The sequence below is a fragment of the Fulmarus glacialis genome, unplaced genomic scaffold (genome assembly GCF_000690835.1).
Source record: "Fulmarus glacialis isolate BGI_N327 unplaced genomic scaffold, ASM69083v1 scaffold10781, whole genome shotgun sequence".
Classification (NCBI taxonomy): Eukaryota; Metazoa; Chordata; class Aves; order Procellariiformes; family Procellariidae; genus Fulmarus; species Fulmarus glacialis.
Genome location: NW_009193498.1, coordinates 30,285 through 54,285, shown reverse-complemented (window position 1 = coordinate 54,285; position 24,001 = coordinate 30,285). Strand labels below are relative to the sequence as shown.

General features: G+C 35.1%; 1 protein-coding gene across 1 annotated transcript in view; it reads left to right on the top strand.

Moving 5' to 3' along the window:
* The window catches only part of PPARG (peroxisome proliferator-activated receptor gamma), a 26,612-nt gene extending 10,452 nt beyond the window's left edge, over positions 1–16,160 (top strand). The window contains exons 4-6 of the mRNA XM_009587474.1: positions 3,419–3,618; positions 7,836–8,286; positions 15,709–16,160. Coding sequence (XP_009585769.1) covers positions 3,419–3,618; positions 7,836–8,286; positions 15,709–15,956 — 899 coding nt within the window. The 3' untranslated portion in view covers positions 15,957–16,160. The remainder of the gene's footprint in view (positions 1–3,418; positions 3,619–7,835; positions 8,287–15,708) is intronic.
* The last annotated feature ends 7,841 nt before the right edge of the window (positions 16,161–24,001 follow it).

The window sequence follows — 24,001 nt, the reverse complement described above, 5'->3', positions numbered from 1 at the left end:
AATAAAGAAAAGTTTGGGGGGGGGGGGGGGGCGGAGAAAAGAAAAAAAAGATGGAAAAAATAAATTCCTATTGTTTTTAATGCCTTGGGGAAGTGTATAAGCTATTTTAGAGCTAAGTTAATATTAAAACATAGGAAGAGGAAGCAATATACTGTCCCCTTTTTTTTTTTTCTTTTTTTTTTAATCCCTGGTTTGTAAAATAACCTTGATGAAAGGCAGTCTTATGCCAGTGAGATCCCAGATTAGAAACTTGCTTCTGCAAACCCCAACTCTCAAGAATAGGCCCACAGCAGGATCATATCTCGTACTGGTGTTCAGTCAAGCTCCGTTTTCGTAATACTTAGAGTTAGTATGCTTAGAGAATAAGCTTATAGAATTCACATCAGGCTGTTAGGGATGCATAATTTATTGTAAACCTATTATAAAGATATTATATATAATGTTATAAATGTATTCCATATAAAATATCAAAATAGTCTACACGTAGGATTTATCATAACAAAATATTTTTCTGGTCCAAAGCACCTAGTTCCTGATATGATTGTGAAATCTCTCAAAGGACATGTTCCTTAGAGTTCCTAAGTATTTCTTACTATGTGTTACAAAGTCTTCAGGTCATAATAAATCGCACTCCATATATTTCTGGAAGTGATCAACATTTTGTAGACATGGGCAACTCTGATCTCCCTTTTTTATTAACAGTTCTTTATATGAGGCTTATAAATACATAAATACATGCCTTGCTTTCTTTCCAGATTAAAAGGTCCACTGTAATAGTCTGAGAAGTCTTGCTAGACTTCACTTAGGCCTTCAGTTTGCAAATTCTTCCTCAAAAAAAATGGTGAGGAGGAGTTGAATTTGTTGGCAAGAACACAATCAGAAGCATCAAAGTATCACAACAGTTTTTGTATTGATGAAGCTATTGCAAAATACACATTTCAGAAGTGGACAAATTAATCATAAAACATAATCCTATGAATGTCGCAAAATTAATATTAAATTAACATTAAATCTGAAACCTGGTTTAGTGAAGAACAAAATAGCTTTTAATGAAAATACAAATTTAACAAATGTCTAGACACACTGTTCAACACGGATTTTGAATTAACCTTTAATACTTTTATTAGCTATATTATTATTTTAACACCTTCTTGACCCCACATTTTAGTTATACTTGCTGTCCCTGTAACAACTTCTTACAACATATATGTAATAATATATTTTAGCTTTATTATGTTGACGACAGTTTGATTCTTTTTATTGAATTAGACCTTAAGTATCACAAAAAAAATCTGTAAATGCTATAAAATATTCTCAGTGAGTTTTCACTCTATTTACTTCATTCAATACTTCATACTTCATTCATTTTACACCTTCAAGCATGTCTAAAATGCAGATATTAGTATCGTGGGTTTAATATTATCAACATCCATGCATGTTTTTTAAAAAATACTCAAAGGACTTGTGTTAACTACAAACAAGAATTTTTAATAGTGAGAGAATCCATTTTAATTGCAAAATGAAAATACCAAAATGGTCTTGATTCATAGTGTTCATGGAAGCATATGTAGCTGAATTTTGTGATTGTGAAATCTCTCAAAGGACATGTTCCTTAGAGTTCCTAAGTATTTCTTTGTAGTTATGCTGAATTTTTTCATCTTTTTATTTAGGTTACACTAAGTACAAATATGAACTCTCTTTTTGTTTGATATCAATTTTTTATACATCACTAACATTACCATATGTTCATCCATTCACATTACTTCTTTACAGAATGGTGTCAGTCTCCTTAAGCCATTATAGTATGTCATATAATACAAAGTTAATAATTTTTCTTTGAATGTTTTACTCTCAGAAATAAGGAGGGCTGGCAGTGATGTCTCCCTGAAAACTATTGTTAGTAGCTGATTAAGAACACTTAGTGTTGCCCATGAGAGAGGAAAAAAAAATATATGGCATGGTATATATGATCCAAACCAACTATCAGTTGTCAATTATTCAAAATTTTCTGTATGAAAAATTATAAGCAACAGACATTTTCAGAGAAAAAAATTAGAATATGTTAATTTGTACCTATTGATCTAGGTGTCAGATTTTTATTCTGACATGTTAACTCTAAGAATACCCAAGAAAATATGAAATGGACAGTATGCATCATTCAGAGACTAAATTTGCTGAAAGAGAAATGTAGTACAGTTGTAAAAATAAACAACCTTGTTTCTACAGCCATGAAATAAGAGAACTGATTAATAAATATAATATATGACAAATGGTTTTTATATGTTTTTTGACACAATTATTTATTTTTGGAAAAAAGTGTCATTTTTGTCCATCAGCACACTGCAAGCATCCTCATAAAGGGAAAGTGGCTGGTCATTTCCAAAATAAAAGTCCCTAGTATAATCATTCATATGTATGATATTAACAGCACTTTTACTTTATCCAGGGAAGACAAAAACAACTGAAAAAATATTTATAATATTTCTATTTCCTCCTAAGGCCAAAATACAAACCTTTATTTCTTCCTTCTGTTTTTTGTTTTGATGCTCTTTTGTTCTGTTTTGTTTTCGTAAAATAAAATAAATTCTGTTTATTGAAGTACCATACGATAAATCAGTCTTGATCTTGATGCTCATTTGAAATATTTTCCAAGTCAGTCCCCATATGAATAAATAGTGTCTTGGATAGTAAGTACATAGGTGTAAAAGTAGGAAGTTTACAGCCTGCCTTATGTTGGCATTGAGCAATTGTGAGATCATATGACTAGGTAGAACCATTTCCTGTTCTTTCAATACTGCATGCACATAGAGTTACCATGAAGAACTCAGCAGCCTTTTCTGGCTTGTTTATTCCCTGCACAACCTTCTTTCTCACTCCTTAATTCTTTTGGTAACATTTTATAGCAATTGCTACATTAAGTTCTGTTGAACTGTTTAGGAATTTATTCCTGCAAGGCATGTGAATGTTTTGTTTCTAAACAACTGAAGAATCTGAGATCCATATGGTGATTTGCCCAAAACAATACAAGGCTGAACAGTGGTTCCTACCCTAAGCCAACAGAATTTTAATATCTTAAAGATTCTTTACATTTTATTTAGATTGGAAGTAGAATCCGTGGTTTTCACCTACTCTGCCAGGTGAGCTGACAGTAGTTTTGCATCTCCAAGCAAGATATTGTAATCTGACTGTTTGGGCACATAAATTATTTCCTCTTTGAGATTTGTTTGTTTACATTTCTTTAAAGCACTTCAGCTGGTTTGCCTATATTACTGGAGAAAATCATCTTTCTCTTACTTGCCTAAATACTGTTTTAATAAAAAGTTGAAGACCTCATAACAAAAGGTGACATAAAAAGCTATTCAGATATGCTTTTTTAGGTGCAACTATAGCTATAGTAATTGCTTGTCATCTTCTTCAGCCATCAGGTTTGGGCGAATGCCACAAGCGGAGAAGGAGAAGCTCTTGGCAGAGATTTCCAACGACATCGACCAGTTAAACCCTGAATCTGCTGATCTACGAGCACTTGCCAAGCATTTGTATGACTCATACATAAAGTCCTTCCCTCTGACCAAAGCCAAGGCGAGGGCGATCTTGACAGGAAAGACGACAGACAAATCAGTTAGTTCCCTCTGTGTTTTTTTTTTCTTTCTTTTGAGTAAATGATTTGCCACACTGACAACACATCTTTAAAAAAAAAAAAAAAACCAAAAAACTTTGCTGTTGGCAGTTACATATTTCAAGCTGTGTCTGAAACACAGGAAATGTTTTTAGATAGGATAAGTAAACATTATTTGAAAAAACTCCAAGTTCACCTAATAAAATACTTGAAACCAGTACAAGAATTTGAAGGTCATCTTAACCTTTTTGTATTCTCTGATCCACTCTTCCCGTTTTCCTTCTCCTTCACCAAAGGTTATCTTCCACACTATCTGTTTAAGGTGGCTATCTAGCTGTCAGGAATTGGTTGCTATACTATTCAAGCATCAGTATCATAGCACATTATGATAGCATATTATCAGTACTAGCTGTACCCAAAGGAATATTCTTTTTCATAAGAGTCAAATGATTCGCAGTACCAACACCATCGCTAGCCTTTAACTATGATGCTTACTCTTATGATGATCTGATGATTTCCTGCATTTAACTGGGTTATTTTGGATCAGATCAGTATCCTGGTGCAATTTGAATTTTAGGAGAATGTACAAGACAATCTTTTAAAAGTAAGGAATAGAAATATGTGTATTTGTGGGTTGCTTTGGAAACTTCACTGGCAATACGTAACAATCTTCAGTATCAGTGAGAAGGAGGATAAATAAGATCTGATAATTATGGTAGGTTTTAAATTTTGACACTATTTTAATACCTAAAGAGCAAAATAGTTTTCCAAAACTAATAACTCTTAATTTGATATATTTTCTAGAATGATCGGCAGAAATTTTATTGTCAGGACTACAACAGTGACTGCATTTTATTTTCTTAATGATTTCAAAGATGGGAAAGATTTGGAGGTTTTTTAGGCTTGCTTTCTTTAAAGGCAGTTAAAATCATAATTTAAGTATTGTCCCTAATTTGGTTGTACTCCTCACATAAAAACTTCAGATTTGGTGGACACTTAAAATTTGAGTAATTTTTCATCACGGAATATATAAAGTTTGAACTAGCATAGTTTGTTTATTCTGCAGAAAGCTGATACGCGAAGTCCACTTGCGGGTCATTGCTTTTTCCAAGTCTTTCCACAGTTCCCTCTCTATATCAGAAACATAGGTTACTGGGAAAGAATAAATACAGCAATTTAGTTTTTTGTAAGTGTGTTCTTAATAACTATATACCTGCATTGGGAAATAGAATAGAAGTGGGGTGTGTAATTATATATCTTGTTTACACCTCTTCATCCTAAAAATGTCACCAGGAGGCCTCCTCCTTTTTGCTGCCCACTGTGCACACTCTGGAACGTAACAGAAGTTTGGGCAGGGTTACCTATGGCACTCTCATCTTCTGTTTTTCCAGACGCATATTTAGAAATCTGGGGAGTTTGTTTCTGAGGTCCCAAGTGCATCCACAAATCCTACTTTTGTTCTGTAAGGTTCTGTGAAGTTGTCATAGAAATCAATCAGCCTGTGGTTTGCTGCTCTGCTGTGCTGGGTACTTAACAAATGTCTGGGTTTGCATAACTTGGTCATGTCTGAAAGTTACATTAATGCAATACTCATGCAGTAAATATATAGTATGCCATCAATGACGTTCTACCTTTTTACTGAAAGTTTTAAAACTTTGCCAGATTAGTGTATAGCAGTAAAACAATAGACATAAAATTCAGCTTTTCATTGCTGCAAATTTTCAAGTCTTTTTAAAAAAATAACACTGAAAGAATGACACCCAGTATTTAATGTTACAACTTTTATGTTATTTGAACTGTAATGGACTTTGTGCTCTGGAACATCAAACTGTTTACTATGGGCATAGTTTAATTTTATGTTATTTTTTAATTGCTATATCATCTGCATGAACTGAAAATTATTGGATATGCTAAGTGAGTGTGTCAAAACTGAAATTACTAACTCATCCTCTTCTGGGATATATAGTGCTCATTTGACATAAGATTCTACTCACAAAGTTCATATGAATCTTTATATTAAAAATTTCTTTAGCTATTTTGAACTCTCTTGATTTTCATCTTCTAATGTCAGTAGGCTGGTGGCATAGTGCAGTCTTTCTAAAGCACATGTACATGCACAGAATAGATGACTTTTTCTTGTACTTGGTGCTCCCACTTAAGATTTTCTAGAAAATAAAGAAAGGAATGACCTACTAGTATTAAACCATGCATTTTAAAAGCCTCCTCTACAGTCTTATTATTCCACTGTTTTGCATACACATGCATATACATATGTACAGATATGTATAAAATGTTTTTTCTGCTGCCAAAATAGCATTGCATCTTGAAAAATACCTTATCCTCCGGGCTTTTCTCAGTGTGGTGTGTTTATTTTTTCAGTTTCACACTGAAATCCTCGTGCAAGTGGAAAAATAGTGTCATACCTCACACTCTACTTAACTGAATCTCATGGTCTGGAGCTATGTTTGCCTGTGGTTACCGTGAAAGTGAGAGCACTAGTTTCATGGGTCTTGTAAGCAGCAGAATATTGATTTAACTAAACCAATTTTGAAAGCTGAAATACTCTTGTGCAGGTAGTATTATTTCAGTTCACAGATAGACCTCTACTGTATCAGTTGATACAGCAGCTGTATCAATTAAAGACAAAACTGGCAGCTGTCATCCCTCTCTCTCTTCCTAGTGATAGCAGGTCAGAGCTTTGTGTTCGACTTAGCCTGAAACAGATGACCGAACACTTTCACAATCTCCATCTGCAGAACTATGGGAGGTGGGAGTAGTAACCTCTAGCTGGTGGGTAGTGATAAGCATCTGTGGGCAATATCCTCTTCAGAAGGCACCACCAGACTCTACAGAAAGTAGCTATTTCCAGTTTTTAAAATTCCGTAATAATTTAGCACTGAATAGACTTCAAAACTGATTTAATCAAATAGGAATAGAATTTTAGGAGTTTCCAGATTCTGTGGGACAGGACCACTGACTACGAATAGGAAGGCTTGGGTTGTTTTTGAATCTGTTCTGCAGCTTATAGTGAATATAAAACCACAAGAATGAGCACCCATATGAATAAGGCATTAGAATCTGTTATCATAAAGGATCTTAAATTAAAAAAATGCATTTCTCTAGTCCAATTGTTGGTGTATAATTCCTTGTATTTTAATTAATTAATCAAGTATATTAACAAACCTATCAATATCAGTAGATATTTGTTCAGTGCAGCAATGAACTATTTAGTCGTTTATCCTCTAAGGAAAAGATTCTTCAGATAAATTCAAGAAATCCTCACTTAACCACTTCTTTAAAACCAGGAGCTTCTTCTGCATGTTCTGAAACAGATTGTTTCCAGATCCTAACGAAAGTTTTCCTGGCACCACTTTTTCTAATCTGCTTTCAAAATTGATTTATTCCAGTTGAATTTATTTCACTCAAATAATTCTTGTGTTCTGAATTGTGCTGCTGTAGTTTGTATCATGTTATTTGTGTTTTCTTTCCCCCTGACAAGTTGAGTTTAAATATATCCTAACTTTGTTATTTTTAAAGGAATTAACAGCAAAATGTTAAATTTATCAGATAAAATACCATAAAGTTGATATTACTTGTAGCACTTTCTAGAAGGCTAGAACTTGAAAAGAACATGAGAATATGTGAAGTAATCAAAATGTGAATACAGTCTGTCTTTCTACAAAAAAGAAGTTATATCATCAGAAGTGCAAACATGTCACTGTACACTTACTAGATTCTGTTTTGTAGAAGCCAGTAAAATTCAGGTAGAAGGAGTAACATTTTAATCTTTTGTTAACAAGCATTCCAAACTTTAAATTCTGGTATTACAGAACTTCTGTAAAACAAAACAAAACAAAACAAAACAAAAAGGCAAAAATCATGGATATTTTAAAATAGTGTTCCTTATCCCCCTCCCCTAATTACTAAAAAAAATACCAACCAAATTTCTATTTTTAGAATGTGGATTCACGGAACATGTGAGAAGTCCTTAGGAACTACTTGTCCTTTCTGTAAATCATTTTAACATTTTAAGGATATTTGCTTTAATAGGTTTATGAAGATTTAACCTTTTTGAGTCAACTACCCTTGATATATTCCTCATAGATTTCTAAGTGTTTTCTGATGAGTTATACCTCTGTATACTACTTCAGTTTCTCAGGAGTCAAATGTTCATAGAAAGGACATTTGAAAGTAAATTGTCTTTTTCTTTTATTTTTAGCCATTTGTTATTTATGACATGAACTCTTTAATGATGGGAGAAGATCAGATCAAGTGCAAGCATGTGTCACCGCTGCAGGAGGAGAACAAAGAGGTAGCAATTCGCATTTTCCAGCGATGTCAGTTTCGCTCTGTGGAGGCAGTGCAGGAGATCACAGAATTTGCCAAGAACATTCCAGGTTTTGTGAATCTTGACTTGAATGATCAAGTAACTCTCCTGAAATATGGGGTCCATGAGATCATATATACTCTCCTGGCTTCTCTGATGAATAAAGATGGAGTTCTTATATCTGATGGACAAGGATTCATGACACGAGAGTTTCTGAAGAGCCTGAGAAAACCTTTTTGTGACTTTATGGAGCCCAAGTTTGAATTTGCTGTGAAGTTCAATGCACTGGAATTAGATGACAGTGACTTGGCAATATTTATAGCTGTCATTATACTAAGTGGAGGTAAGTGCTGTCTTATTTAATATGATATTTTATATAATAGAATTTACACTTTTAATTCCTGTCCAAACAGTAAAGTGCTCAGCGCTGCGGGATGGGAGTGAATTTATTTACACATAGTTTTTTTTATTAGTTTTCAGCTTGCTTGATGTCGTTTGCCTTTTTTTCAGTTTCAGGCAGAAACTGAAAATATGAATGACCTGATAATTAATGATGGAGCTGGAAATGCCTGCTGAATCAGCAGTTCATTTAGTTAGAAAACAAAATCAGGGCTATCTTTCTGAAAACAGGAAGGGTGGAATTTCACTGGCAAGAGCTTCTAAAAGTTAAAATTCTGCATGAGGATTTTTTAAACCTGCAATTAGATTGTGTGGCTTGCTAATTGTGCACAAATAGCTTTGACTCCGTAACAATTTCAAAATATATGTGGCAATTGGCTTACAGGATTTTATGGTGGGTTTTTTTATTGTTGGTTTTTTTTCATTCATGCAATGTTTTTTTTTGCCTTTAGAAGGGGGGTGGGGAAAGAATGCATTTCTCAGGAAAACGATGGTCTCCTAATGCCTGAGAAAAACAGCCATTGTGTGTCTTTTGTGTTCAGATTTCCTAAGCTGCTATGTTTGTATTAATGTTTATGCATTATGCTTTGAGCAAAACATGAATCTGAAAGCCCAGGTATCAGACTACATGCATTCTAACACTTCATTAAAAAAGACACTGAATTTTCAGCTTTTTTGAAGGCAGTCAGCATGTTCTCTGATTCTGAGGTGATGTAGGTATTATATTTTGTGAATTAGTGACTGCTACCCAGATTTAGTTCACTTAGAAACCTTTCCACCGAGAATCTGAGATATCAGATATACATTTCAGGTCAGATTGAAGGTCTTTTACTTTGGCCAATACTATCAAGTTAGTGATGTCACACAAAGAAAATTTTACCCAACTGATTTGTATGTATTTTGGCTTAGGATGGTACTGCAGATATCAATGGGAGGAATGTGCTGAATGTTCCGAACTCAGATCCTCCACAGAGCAATGCAGAGTATTTTGTTATTAAATTATGTTTAAGTAATCAAACACAACAACCACATACTATTATTCTAAAAACAAACATTCTGTTGGGAGTGCGTTGGAACGTATAGCTTCATTTAAAATCATGTACAATTACTTCTGGCATTGTGTTTCATTCAGTAAAAATGTGGTATCACAATATGGTTTATTAGACTAACTAAATCCACTTCAAACAAGTACAGTTCCCAGAAGACATTTTCTTGTGCAAACCTTTGAACACAATGATCCCTGAGGACTCTGAATTAATTCAGGAAGGGAAAATATGTTACCGGTATATTTTTGGTTGGCTTTGATGGGGGAGGAGAAATTATACAAGCCTATTAGGGCACTACATAAAACATGCCAATATTTTGCATTTTCTAATATAATGAAATTTGACAGATGAGAAACAGGCCTCTCAAAATCCACTTCTAATTGAAAAAAGGGAACTTGCAATCTGCAAAGCTAGGTCTGCTATGCTTCAGTGATGTTTGGTTTACATTAGAGGAAATAGGTATGATGTAACTAATCTTACATTTTAGATCTCAGGAGGACAATGATCCACAGAAAAAAAAAATTGACTACACTGTACCAGATTTATCAACAAGTCTTTTTTTTAAGAATAATATGTAAACAGAGATCCATAAGGAACTACCTGAATTTTAATAGTTAGTTCTCAAATAATTCTGAAGCAAATCCGTATAAATATATAAATTCATATAAATATAAACCAGTCCTTTCTAGAAAAATCCTTTAATTTCTTTAGAACAAAGATCTCTCACTATCTTTATTCAGAACTACTACTTTTTTTTTTTTTCCAAAAAAGCATGATAGTTATTTGTAAAAACTGAGTTTATATTTTGAAAACAATTAAGCTTTGCTGCCAATTAGAGAATGGCTTTTATCATGGAATTTACAGTCAGATATGATATATATTGAACTGTATGCATTCTGTGGGACTATAATATCTTATGTGGTATGGAACTGAAATCCTGTTTCTCAGATGTCTCAGATGCTCTTGTTTCTGTAAGAGCTATGTTCTTACAGAACTTAATTTCTCTAAGAACTATATGAATATCGAAACAGGATGATTTCATTGAAAATAGGATTTCAAAACCAGCTCATACTACCTCAAGGACTTTACTAGCTGCAGGAATACTGTAATGTTTAAATCACTTCAAGAAATCCTGTGTGCAAATATCTTAAAAGAAAACCAGTTTGTGAAACAAAAAAAGATCCCAGCCAAACGCTCTAATTCTAAGTGAATCTATCATTGCCTAGCGAAATTATGGTAGTTTTGCTGGCTCCACGGGTGCTATCTCTTATGCAGCTCTAAAAAGAAGTGGGAAAGAGAATGGTAATTCCAGCTGGAACATTACATGCAGAAAGCTTTTCATTGTGAAGTGGTTGGAATTTGCCACAAATCCTATAAAACAGTTCAGCCTTTTGATATCGAAACAGTTGCTTTTGCGTTATATGTAAAAAGGCAAAATGCCTATATAACAGTAATAACAAGCTGACAAATTAACTATAATAGCAACAAAATGAAAGTACTCCCACTCCCACAGTCAATCATTTTATTGTTTCTGAGCTGCTCAGTGCAGCCTCACTCTGTCTCAATAACGCCAAATGTTACTCTGAACTCATTATTACAAAGCCGAAGAGTTGTTCTTAATGTTGCTATATTGCACTTTAAAATAATACTGTAATTGGCAAATGAATTCTAGTATTCTGAATTTAATGCTGATAAGACAGAGAGACTGCGTGTGTGAGCAGTAGGATATTACCTTGTTTTTACAGAAGAAATGCTTTATGCCATTAACAGCAATGCCAAACTCTCATTACAATGTTCTTTTACTTATGGTGAATTTGAAAAATGAGATTTGGAAAACTTTTTTCAAGGAGTTATTCTTCCTCCCTGTTGTATTCCTCTGTGCCACTGAGGCATATGCTCAGCTGGTAGTGAGTGCCGTGGTATATATGTTAAAGGACTTGAAACATCTTTAAAAATAGTATATATAGTATATATACCTGAGCTAAAAATGAAGTCTATCATAAGAAGAAGATTTAAGGAGAACAAGTTGGATGTCTGTGTTTGGGCAGGAAAGATAATAGTCCAAGCCTTACTGGGATAATCCACATTTGTAAACAGAGCAAACTCACTCAGGCAGGTTATTGTCAAATAAAGAAAAAGCTCAAAAGGTAATTTTGTAGCATATTTACATATCATGGATAGACTTGAACTTTTGTGTATTATCTTCTGCAGTGTTCAGGATATAGGTGGTGTTTGGGAATTGTAGTAGGGTGTACCTGTGAAGACCCAGACTCTGTTAGTCAACATGCAGTCAAACTAGTGTTTGGATTCAGAAATGTTGCTACATTCACTTTTTCTGTCTTCTGAGTGTGTTCTTTACAGTAAATTTTGAGCTGTGAATCACTGCTGGTTGTTTAAACACTATATTTAATAATTTTGCTATGCTCTGAGATCAGCAAGATTTGAAGTTTTATCACGAATTGTACCAAGAAATAGATCATATTCGACTGCTACAGAAATCCTGCTCTAGCTAACCTGTTAGAACAAAGAAATGCTTCCTAATCAGACCAAGAACTGCAGATAATCACTGTGGGCTTTGAATCAAAATCCTGGTGACTACAATACATGTGACAGTCTCAGAAGAAAAACCTCAAACTGCTGAGTCGTATCTGCCTCAGCAAAAGAAGTAGCACAGTTGTTCAGTCAGCCATATCTTTGCCTGTTTTATCACATTAAGATTTTAGAATGTGTATTTAAATGCAAAATGCACTTAATCAAAGATATTAAAATATAAAGATATGAGTAAAGGCATGCAGATGGCAATTACATATGTGAGGAACAGAAAAAACCTGTAATTATTGTTAGGAACATGAAAGAAGCATCCAAATCTGTAAGTAAATAAACAAACAAAATATTTTTCCCTGAGATAGTCTAGAACATCAATTTATACGAAGTCATACTGTTGACACTCAAAACTAAAGGGCTATTAGCCTTTGCCAGTCACTGTGAACATTTTCTTACTTAGAACAGCTTCCTGCAGAATTTTCAAACCAAATGAAACAGCTGAATGACAATGAATGAAAACCTAAACAAAAACTGAATAAAGAAAAGTAATAATAAAAAGAGAAATGTGGTACTCTCATGGCATAGTCTGAATGGATAAAAAGCAGGTTGCAAATAGCACATAACAAAAAAATATAAACTTCAATAAACAGTCTGCTGTATCAGAAAGGTTTAAAAGTGGTATCCAATTCACTTTTAGTTCTCTCTCACCTTCATGATTTCAACTCTCTTTCCTTTGGCCTTCTGTAACCTAATTTCACTGTATCATAAGAATGTCCTGCTACAACTCATTTGTTTCTGTCTTTCACTTCCCTCATCAGTTTCCTTTGCAGTTTTCTCTGTGAGCTTTCAAACAGCATTCTGTCTTACTTAGCCTCTTCAAAGGCCTCCACCACGGTACCACATCTAGTTTACTCCCGATTCTGTTTCTTCCTATTCTCTATCTAAATTTTTCTCAAGCCTTACTGTTAATCATTTGCTTTGTATTGTTTTCTACAAGCCACATCTATCTGGAGCTCTTTACTGCACAAAATACACCTTTTGCTACAGTAACCCAATGAGTCTGGAGCACATATATTTAAGAGCATCTTAACAACTTGAAATATACCATAATACCTGTATGTTAAAGCTTTTGCCTCCTATTTCCTTTTTTTCTGATTTAGATACGTTTCTTGGAACAGAAACAGCATTTTCCTTTGTAAGAAATTTTTACTGAGAAAGTATAGCAAACTGTCAACACCCAAAAAATAATGTCCATATCCTGAAGTTCTCATTCATGAAAAATCTCTCTTGCCTTCAATGGGAATTTTCCTTCCTCTGGAATTGGCTTATTTAAAAATAACATCTGATGATCTCCTAGGCTTTTGTCATAGTCATCTTTTCTGACTCTAGTTCCACTGGGTCATTATAAAACCATTAGACTGGGTTTTTCAAAGGAGCTTAAGGATTTTAGGCACTTAAGTCTCACTGAACTTCAGCTGACCTCAGGCACCCGAATTTGGGGGGCTCCTTGGTAAGTTCCGGTCTCAGTACTGATCTCCTGGGTTTGCCTCCTGGACTCTAAAGTTGCGCTGGGGAGCACAATGTTTGAATTGGGTTTCACTTCTGAAAAACTCACACCCTAAAAATTCCCACCATAAAAGAAGCAGGGGGCAAATGGAGATTAATCTCAGAGGAAATCAAGGCAGCAGTCTTTGTGCTTTTTGATTTTTTTTTTTTTTTATATCACTGTACACTGAGTCATACCCAGCTAGTTCAGAGTTCATCTGCAACACAGAAGTAAAATTTAAAGCTATCGCAACCCAAAGCCAAAATTATTAACTGCTTTGAAGTACTGAAAGTTGGGAAGTTTCTGAAAGATATAAGAAAGGCAACTAGATTTTGCAGCACATGCCATGCATTTAGGTAATCTAAAAACAAACATCTAAAATTTATCAAAAATTATCTAAGTATCTTTAAAAAAATAACTTGATAATATTGCCAAAGGAAATTAATAAAATGGAGCCGTTTGTTTGGAGACAATTTTCTGATTGTAGATATTTACTTACAGACTTTCTGAACCATATTTTATGGTACAATCAGTTGAATGTCATAGATAAGTGATCTCTGCAAGACAAGCACAGCTTATTAGCATGAAATACCAAATGGAAAGAGCGGCCAAATGGGTCACTGAGTCCAGTCACCTACAGCTGAAAGCAGTCACTTCATAAAACCACCGTCAAACAAATATCAAGTTCCATATTCAAACTTGCCATTATTCCTGTCTCTGAAAAACTATCCCAAAACCTCACCTCTTTGAGAGTTAACTATCCTTTCCTAATCAGTGACCTACATGTATTCATGGCTTGTGTATACTCACTTGTTTTCATGCCAACTTTGCCTTTTAGTTTACACTGCAATTTTTTCTCTGTGAAGTAAAACCCCAATGTATTTATAAAGAGCTTTGTTTTCTCTCAGACTTTTTTCTAGTATACAACACAAGCCAAGCAGAGTTACTAGAACTGGATGCACAGAAAGGTTACTAAGATCATAGGAAATAACAGCCTATTTTTAAAATTTTTAATATAGATCAACCTCTTGTCCTTTCTGAAATGGAAATAATATTGCCTTAGGGAAGTAATTTAAGGCTAGCTATAGGCACTGCTTTTTATTGATCAACCTATGAAATTAATTTCATAGCTACACGCAAATGTTATTTAAATTATTGACTGTTTTTTCATGGAGTATGCTGATAATCAGGATGCGTTATCCAGTATAAAGTAGTTTAGCACTAACAAATTGCTGGTGTTCATTGTCATATGTGAGGATTTAATAATGTTAAGCAACTTTATTAACTTTCATGGCTGTAGAATCAAATAATTTATTACCTCAAGTTAGAAAACAAATGTTACAAATTATGTTCAATAATAATTGCAACCACTTAAGAAGGTATTTGCGGACAGACAGAAATAACAGAACAGCTATTATTATGAAAGATAATAATGGTTAAAAAGGAAAGATTTTGCTTTTTGCCAAAGAATAAGATATGCCAAAGATAATCCTGGACTCTGTGGCAGTGCAAGTAGCTGACTTTGGTTGTAAACATCCATCCCAGATTCCTCCATATGGAGGAGAACACTCTGTTGGCATGAGCCCAGCAAAGTCATTTTTTTGTGCAAGCCACATCTATCAGTCCTCCACTGCCATAAGCCTCTGTGGCTAAGCTGATGAGCTGATGCTAAAAGCTATCATGAGATTTCTTAATAGCAACTGGAACTTGGGTGTGGAGAAGAACTGAACCTGTGATTTTTAAATCTCCCAGGTTAGTATGACTGCAGAAGTTGAATTTATGCCTTTTTTTTTATTTTGATAAGTTAGCATCCACCTTAGCAGGAAACATTTTTAATGGTAGCAACTACATGCAAATCCATCTGAGTATACGTTGATTTTCCAAAAGTTAATTACCTGATACAGACTGTTTATCCCCCAACTATATCTCACTCTTCCTTTCCATGAACACACCCAGTTTACTGTGGAAAATGCATTGTAGTGTTGTATAAACTTGTCTCTGTATCTGCACCACATAAATGCTTGAACTGTTTCTAAGACTAGTTCTAAAACTTCTTTGAGCAAATTCTGGTAAAATCTTACAGATAAATACATTAAGAAATTGTCAAACAGTTCTCAGGAAGTGCCATATGTAAATGCTTAACATAACAAGAAATCTTTAAGAAATTAATACATGAAATCAATGTTTCCATATTCTTCATAAACTTACAACTCCCAATTTTTTTTCTTAGATCGCCCAGGTTTGTTAAATGTGAAGCCCATTGAAGATATACAAGACAATCTGTTGCAAGCTTTGGAGCTCCAGCTAAAGCTGAATCATCCAGAATCATCACAGCTGTTTGCAAAGTTGCTTCAGAAAATGACGGACCTCAGACAGATTGTAACGGAACATGTGCAGCTGTTGCAAATAATAAAGAAAACGGAGACAGATATGAGTCTTCATCCACTCCTACAAGAAATCTATAAAGACTTATATTAATGACCATAGTAGTTCTAATCCGCTGACATAATGTATGTTCTTCAGATTGCACTATTTCTTTGAGGGAAAACTTTGCATACCTAAGAAATTACTGTGAAACAGCATTTAAAAAGAGAGAGCTTAGTATAGTAGATCTATTTTATGCATATTGTTTATAAAGACACATTTACAATTTACTTTTAATATTAAAAATATCTATATCATGAAATTGTTGGCAGTATTTTCAGAATTAATTTTTTAAACTATCTTATTTCTTAAAATTGCTTGTCCAGTATGATTGATGCTTCACTGAAGTTGGTTAAGCATGCAGTTCAATTTTCAACTTAAAGATAAAAATCTTTCTCCTTAAACATTTCTAGGGAAACGTTTTAAGTATTATGTTTGATTTTGTGCTCCCAAGGCAGCAGCAAAATAACAATAAAATTGAATCACAGATTAGTGTAACTTCCTATGAAAGCTTAAAAGGCAAAAGTTAGAAATGTCAGGTCTGACAATGTTTGTGCCTACCGTAATATAATTTTACACTGATAGAGCTCTGTAAAGAGGTCTTGGTGTAAGTAAGAATTAGGCCCATCACTTGTGGGCAAATCCAAAAACTAGATGCCATTTCAAGAATTAATTAAGGAAGGAATATGCACTGCTCATCGCTCTTAGGAAGCAGAGTCTTTTCAATTACTCTGCTCATGCAAGTGCGAGGCAGGTGGAGGCGCCCTGCAGCTGCCCCCGCCGTGGCCTCCAAGGCGCATGCCACAGCAGCCAGTGCTAATGCCGCTTTCAGTCACTCTGTTGAGTCTGTAGTTGGAATAGGTTTGTACAAACCACTTGGCCTAAGACCTTCCCAAATTATTTGATGAACTGTTATTGAACAACATATTCAGTCAAAAATGTCATGGAAAATTGGAATAGCGTGACTCCTCCTAAACAAAAGCAAGGTTTGAATTCGTTCTTTAAAACATAAACCTGTAATGGAAACCCTACGTTAGTTTGGCTTGAGCTATCATTGTTTATCACTGGGAACAAGAAAGCTTTGAGATGTTCACTGCTGTTCAGACTGTTAATTTTCTTATATATGTTGCTCTATAACGTCACCTAAGATTTCCACTGGAGCAAAGCATAGGCGAGTGAATAAATTTAACAGAAGGTAAATTTACTTTCACTAGCTTCTTTTGGTATCCTCAGTACTGATGTGAGATTCCCTTAGGTTCACATCTAGCCTGCCCACATTTACTGTTTGTGAATGTGACCCCTGACAAAGTCAAGCAGGTGTGATCCACACTTGGACCTGAAGAGGGAATGCTGGGAAAAAAAGCCACTAATTGTAACATATATATTGAAGTAAGGAGCGGTCCTCAATTGAATATCCTTAGTTTCCTCACCATGTCCACATTTTATTTATGTAGCAAAAAGTATGCCTCAAACTTAGTGAGACAAGTTCAGTGGTGATATATAAGCGGACCAAGAGGCAATGTAAGTACATATGTGAGTAGAGCAGATTTTCAGGGAATATAAATTGGCCTTACTCCCAATGTAGACCTTGAAAATCTAAGTTGGTGCAAATTATGCCATAAAGAGGCTGACAGAGGCAAATATTAAAATAAATCCTTAGTCTCATGCCTTCTACATCTGAAAATGTTTCCTACTACTTATTTCAGATAACCTCTGGGCCTATGGTCAGTAGTAAGCATTATGCCCACCAGGAAGTTTGGAGAATTGGATCATTCAGCCTCAAGGTTTAAAACCCACAGATGAAATTGCACTGAGATGAAGTCAGTATGAGGCTAAAGTGAACAGCTTTGATCTTCACTCAGTTCGCAATGAGATCATTTCAGGTAACTTAGAAATGATTGCCCTAAAGCAAATGGAATATTGCATGTTAATGCTCAAGATTGCATGTTTCCTGCACATTTCAAGATAGGCACATTGTGCTAGTTGGGCATCGGATTCTGACAGGAATTACACACACTAATTTGTGGGTGCTACAATTCAAAAGAAAATATTCTCTCTCTTCTTGTTTTAAGTTGTTTTCCACTGGACACTAGCCATTTGAAATTTTGCCATCTATCACTTAGTGGGAGAACCTCTATTTAATTGCAGAGTTCATCCCCTCCTGTAGGAGGACATATCAAAGATTAACTGGCACTGATACGGACCACAGCTCCAACGCTGAATTCCTATAATAGTAATACACAGCAAAAACTATTAATCTGAGCCTGTGTTTCTTATACAATCCAATTTTACATTGGCTTCACTGGAAATGAGAGTTCAAAATCAGTTTTAAATAAAGAAGTATTCTAGGGCATGTTCTTACGTAAGTAATATTCAAAATTATTTGAAAAGGACAGTGGAAGAGATGCACTGACAATGAAATTAAGTTTATGACTTTGTTACAGGAAAAACCTCTGTGTAACCAAGGAGCACATTAACTCAAAGATCTTAATTCTACTTTATTGCAAGTGGTAATATTTTTGAAAGTAGCAGTTTAGCAGTGACGGTGTTTAAGCCGTTTCAGTCCAATACCAACCTATACAATCCACATATTTTGAGAGTGGTAGCGTAATGGGAGTCATAATGGTCTAAGGATAAAAGAGAAGACAGTTTTGCAGGAACAGGTGTTATCCTTCATTAGGATGAAGGGACTGAATGCCCAAAAGCCTATACTTTTCTTTCAACTGTATAAGCTGCTCTAATAAAATATATTGTTCTCCCTACATCCTGTCTTCTCTTACATTTTGAGAGTTATTCATCATGTTTTCCTCAAGCCATGGAAAATGTTAATTTTTATGTGAATTACTAATCACAGAAATGTTCTGATTCTAAACGGTTACATCATGGTTAGGAAGTTTTGCCTAAAATACTTTTCTACAAGAATAGGTCTTAAGGGAAAAATGTTCATTTAATGGACAATTGCTATGTACTAATTTAGAACAAATGACTGTTATGAGGATATGAAAACATTTTCTCAAAAAATAGCATTTTCTCTTGTGAATTATATTCAGAATTTTGATCTAGTTGTAAATACTTTCTGTTTCTATGGGACTTTATTTATTAAAAAACAAAAAAACTTGCTAATGGGAGTTTATAAGTAGGTTGTAATATTTTCAGACTCTCTAGAGTTTTGGTTAGAATGGCCTATGCCATAAATGAACAATTTGGTTTTTGATCTTCAGTGCTACTAAAAACATTTAACAACTCAAAAATAGAAACAGTCAGCTGGTATATGCCTTCCTTTGAAGAACTTCATTTTGCTTGTGTTTTACTGTCCTTCCTTAGTCATCTGTTCACTACATCGTAACATCTTCAGAGACGATGTGCTTAGTGGGACACTGGTACATTCCCACAGGTTTTAAAACTTCTGAGCTGTTACTCTGTCTTGCATTTTACACTGATCTGCTTTTTCAGTAGAAAAACACTGGAAGTAAATCATGTCCAGCGAAAGCCATTTGGTATACCTGCACATATCCAGCAACTACCTGCCTATTTCCCTCACCATGTCAAGCATCAACTAGTCATCAAAAGTTTCTTGTAGAAGCTCAAAGGTCTCTATTTAACAGGAGAAATTACCTCCTTCAGACAAAGTTCAGTGGTGACCATTTCTATAGTAAATATTGCTGTGAGTACCCTAAAATGAAAATTTAGATGAGAGAAAATACCATTTCCAGCATCACCATTATTATAGCAAAGGCAGCTAAGACCATTTTAATCACTGTTTCCATAACAGCAATGAAAAACTCTTTATCCTACTAATGCAGGTATCTAACTGCCTTTCAGCACTGCATGAAAGGAAGCAGTTGAGTTGTGTGTTCCTAACGTAATCTTTTCCTAACATAGACAGCCCTTCAGTAATCTAAAATACTGAAGCCTAGAAAATGGACTTCCGGGTACCTGTTGTCATGACTTGTGTTACAAAGCTTTAGAAGTGCCACAGGCCTGCCCTGCCCTCCTACTTTAGCATACACACTCTGCGTTTCAATTCACCACTGGTACAGTTAAGCCCTGGGGATCAAGATTTAATATTTGATTTGCAATTGTAAACTCTGTCTTGAAGTTGAGTACATTTTAATGGGACTTTTTCCTTTTTAATAAGAGGTAATATCTCTCCCTTAAACGGACATAACATCAACTTCGTAAACATAAGCAATACAAAGCTGCAGCTACAGATTTATAGAAGGAGGAAACGAAAAATGAGGGGGGAAAAAAACCCAACAAAGTAGCCTCCTGAATCAGAAGCTCAATCATACACCTGTCAAATGCTTCAGGTTTTCATTCAAGCATTGGAAAAAATTATGTGCCTCTTCTTAAATCCCATTCCAACTGCCTTGCCTACAGTAGTTAAAAATCAGCTCCAACTACATGAATATAGCAATATACTTTCACACTTATCAGCACTAAATAGCCCTGAAAACATCGATAATAGTAGGAAAAACAATTTCTGAATTTCTGATTTTTCATTTTGATATGCAGAGTATAGATATGAAATTAGAGTGGCGAAGCAGCACGTCTTAAATATTGCTCACTGTCTTTAAGAAAACGTAGCCAATGACTGACCCAACAACAAAAGTCAGGAAAAGATTCCAAACCTTCAGATGCAATATAATATTATTACATATGTGTGTGTGCACATAAGCAAGGACATACATAACATTCATTTATAGTATAGCTCCTAACCAGAAACCATTACTAGTAATCTGTGGGTGGAATAACTCCAGAGAGTAAAAAATAACTGCTACTTGTTACCTTTTTGCTCATACATTCTGAGCATTGCCTCAAAATATATACCACTCATTTTCCAGAATAAAAAGAATATTTAGATATACGCATTTTTGCTTCTGATCAACCTGCATTGCCATCTGGCCCTCTATTTCATCAGTCCTCTTTTGCCACACCCCTACTTTTGAGACACATGAATTCAGCTGGATTTCTCCTCAGTATGTGAGCTGTTGTTTGATATACATTTCCTCAAGTTTCAGTGTTGGGTTGGAGACTGCAACTCAGGCTATGGGGACAGGTAGTTTCACTATGTCTGCTCCTTCATCAGACCTGGCAAATACATACTCTGTCTCAAGGTCTATACAGAGTATCCCCATTTATGGTACCCTAGTCTCTGGACCTTCGTGTTCTGTATAAAAGCTGCACATTTGCGAAGATATCAACCCTTCTTCCCAACATGCACAGTACGTAATCTTGGAAACGTATCCTAATCATACTTATTTGTATGCAAGGCACCTAAAGTTCCTAAACGAGATTAGAGAGCCCTGCTATACTTGACCTTATAGACACCAGCACTGTTCCAAGGAACTTACACACCAAGACAAGGCAGACAAAGGGAGGGAGCAGTAAGTGAATTTTATGCTGTCCTATTCAGGATCCACAGACAAGAAACAACACTCAGCTTAGTAGCCAGCCCGATTGCTTAGGCTGCCTCTTACAGGTTTTTACATTTATGCTTTGCAACAGCCAATTACCTTATGAGACTTCGTGTTTGCAAGAAGTTTTAGTGTAACAAAGCCAGTAAACAGCGCCTATACATCGATATGCTCCCAAAATATGAATGGTTAGTTCAATTCACAGTCTCTTTCATGACACAGGTCTTTATTGTTTGATGTATCAAATCCTGTGCTAAATTATCGCAAGAACATAGTCTCTACGCTGTAGCTTATCTAGGTCATATAGTGGGAATTCTCTGGGCAAGCCTTGCTCTGGGCAAGCCTTACTCAAGGCAGTAACTCTCAGGTCTTCAGGGTTAAATTCTTTGGGACTTTTTTAAAATGTGAAATTCATTTACTTCAATAGATTTTTGCAAACGGCTAAAATCAGTTCTCAACTCTCAAATGGGACAAGTTTCTAATTATGATTTTGCTAACTGAATCTAACTTTCAGCTCTGCTTTAGAAAAGGGCATGCATGGTAAAGCAGAAAAAGAGCTTTAGCTGCAAATGAAAATAGCCCTTCTATTGAGACACATACTGTTTAAGGACTTTCTTTTTAATTATTAAGCTTCCTTATTGTGCTGGAAATGGGCAGCATTTTCATAACAGCATTGGCCAAGAGGAATATCCATTGCTCATTATATTATATGCTGTTACCCAACAAGGTTTTTTTAGTTCAGTGGAAACAACAAGGGAAAACTGTACTCTCTAGAGGCAGGGGAGGGAAGGAGAAATACGCAGCACCATTGGTTCTCACACTGGGAAGAGCTGGCAGTGCAGGAGAAGATCTTGTCCTGCTTGCTGCAATGATGATTAAAGCATTCTGTTGTGTCAGCATATCCTCAGTTTGTTAGTGCTAACTCTCAGCTGGCCATATCCTGCCAGATTTGTAAGCAAAGCCTGCCAAGCCATCTCAACAAAAATGTAGCTTTAAATATTATAAATGATGCTGCATTTTGCTGTGGAAATGTTTCCTGAAAAGGCTGTTCCAAAACATCCTTTATTGTTGGGGGAGGGGAGCAGAAGGGGCCTGGGAGAGGGAGGAGGGAGGAAAAAGAGCTACTTTTAATAGACTTTTTTTTTCTTTTGAGGCCAGAGATTCATTTCACATCATTCTGTAAGACCAAATGGATTTTTTTTTTCCCAGTGACTATAAAACATTACAGTAATAATTTTGTATGTAAGTTTTGGCAACTAAGCTTGGGGTGGGAGGAAGGACAGAGGGCATCTTATTTTATAAAGGATTGCAGTGAGGGATTTTGCAATTGATCAGTTAGTAAAATCTTTTTGGTGGACATCTGCTTGCTGGCAAAGGAGATCTCTCTTCTTCCTGTTATATTAAATAAAAAATCACAGCAGAGCAAAGGAGGTAGCTCTCATAGCAAAGGCAAGGTTTGGGTTCTAAACTAAAAAAAAGGATTTGGGTCTCTGATAACAGGATAGTATCATTAACTGTTCAATGAAATCTCTTCAAATCAGCTGTTCTTGTGAAACTTTGCTTGCTAGGTTTCCTTCTTTTTATGTATGTGACCCAGAACCAAAACCATGGGGGCTAATCTACATGTAGAGTTCCAAACATTCATGCAGACACACACAGAAATTAAAAGCTGTTCAAATTCAAAATTCCAGTTGTGGCCCATTTGTATCGGGAGGTCCTTTTAGAAAGAACATTGTCTCCCAAAATTCCTTCACAGTTCAGCCTCAAAACAGAATAAATCAAAAGGAAAGGAATGATTAGAGTAATGCAACTGGAAGTGGATTCTGATGTGCCCAATCCAGTAGTCCACCCTAATGTGCACAGAATAGTTTCGTTGCAGTGTGTCTGAATCCAGGTTATACTTGCTATCTCTTAGCTGAACTTTAATCAAAAGATCTAGTAGCTATTTAGCTGAACATTTCTACACACCTTTTATATTTCCTTTTTCTCTAGTTTTCACATTTTTTCTGCATTTTACAAAAGCGTTTTTTTGCCAGATTAATTCTAGACCGCTAGGCAATCAGACCTGTAATAACTGTGCACTTACAGGCAAGATACAATGTTATGCAGGCTCTTCTGCATCCAGGCTCTGCATATACAGTTTGAGGTACACACATTAGGTATTTGTAGTCTATGCATTTTTACAATAAAATGTAAACAAGGATAATAAAGCCTGCTTCAAGGAAAATTGGACTTTAAAGATGCTTTGCCTTTGCAAAATCAATTTATGGAACAAAATTCCCTGAGTCTTATTATTAAGCTTGCACTTGCAGTCCAGTGGAAAAAGATATTGCAAATGACTATCAGAAACAGGGCTTTTTAAAATTATTAAAAATACATATTAAATGCTTAGTAAATTAATATCTTTTTTATTTTGCAGCTGTTATTGAGAAAAATTTATTAAAATGTACAAAGATAATGGAAAATTAAGTCACTGGGAGTTCTTCACCTTCATTTCTGGGTGAACTCTACAAGAAGTGATCATTGCATTTACCATTGTAATGCAAAGGTCCAGTCTGCTTGCAAGTATAATTCAAATCTGGTACAATGTTGTTAAAGGCAATGGCATTATACCAAAATGAAATCATAGTGGATGAAATCATACTAAAAAATGGATTTTGAAAACACGACAGAGTTGCGAAG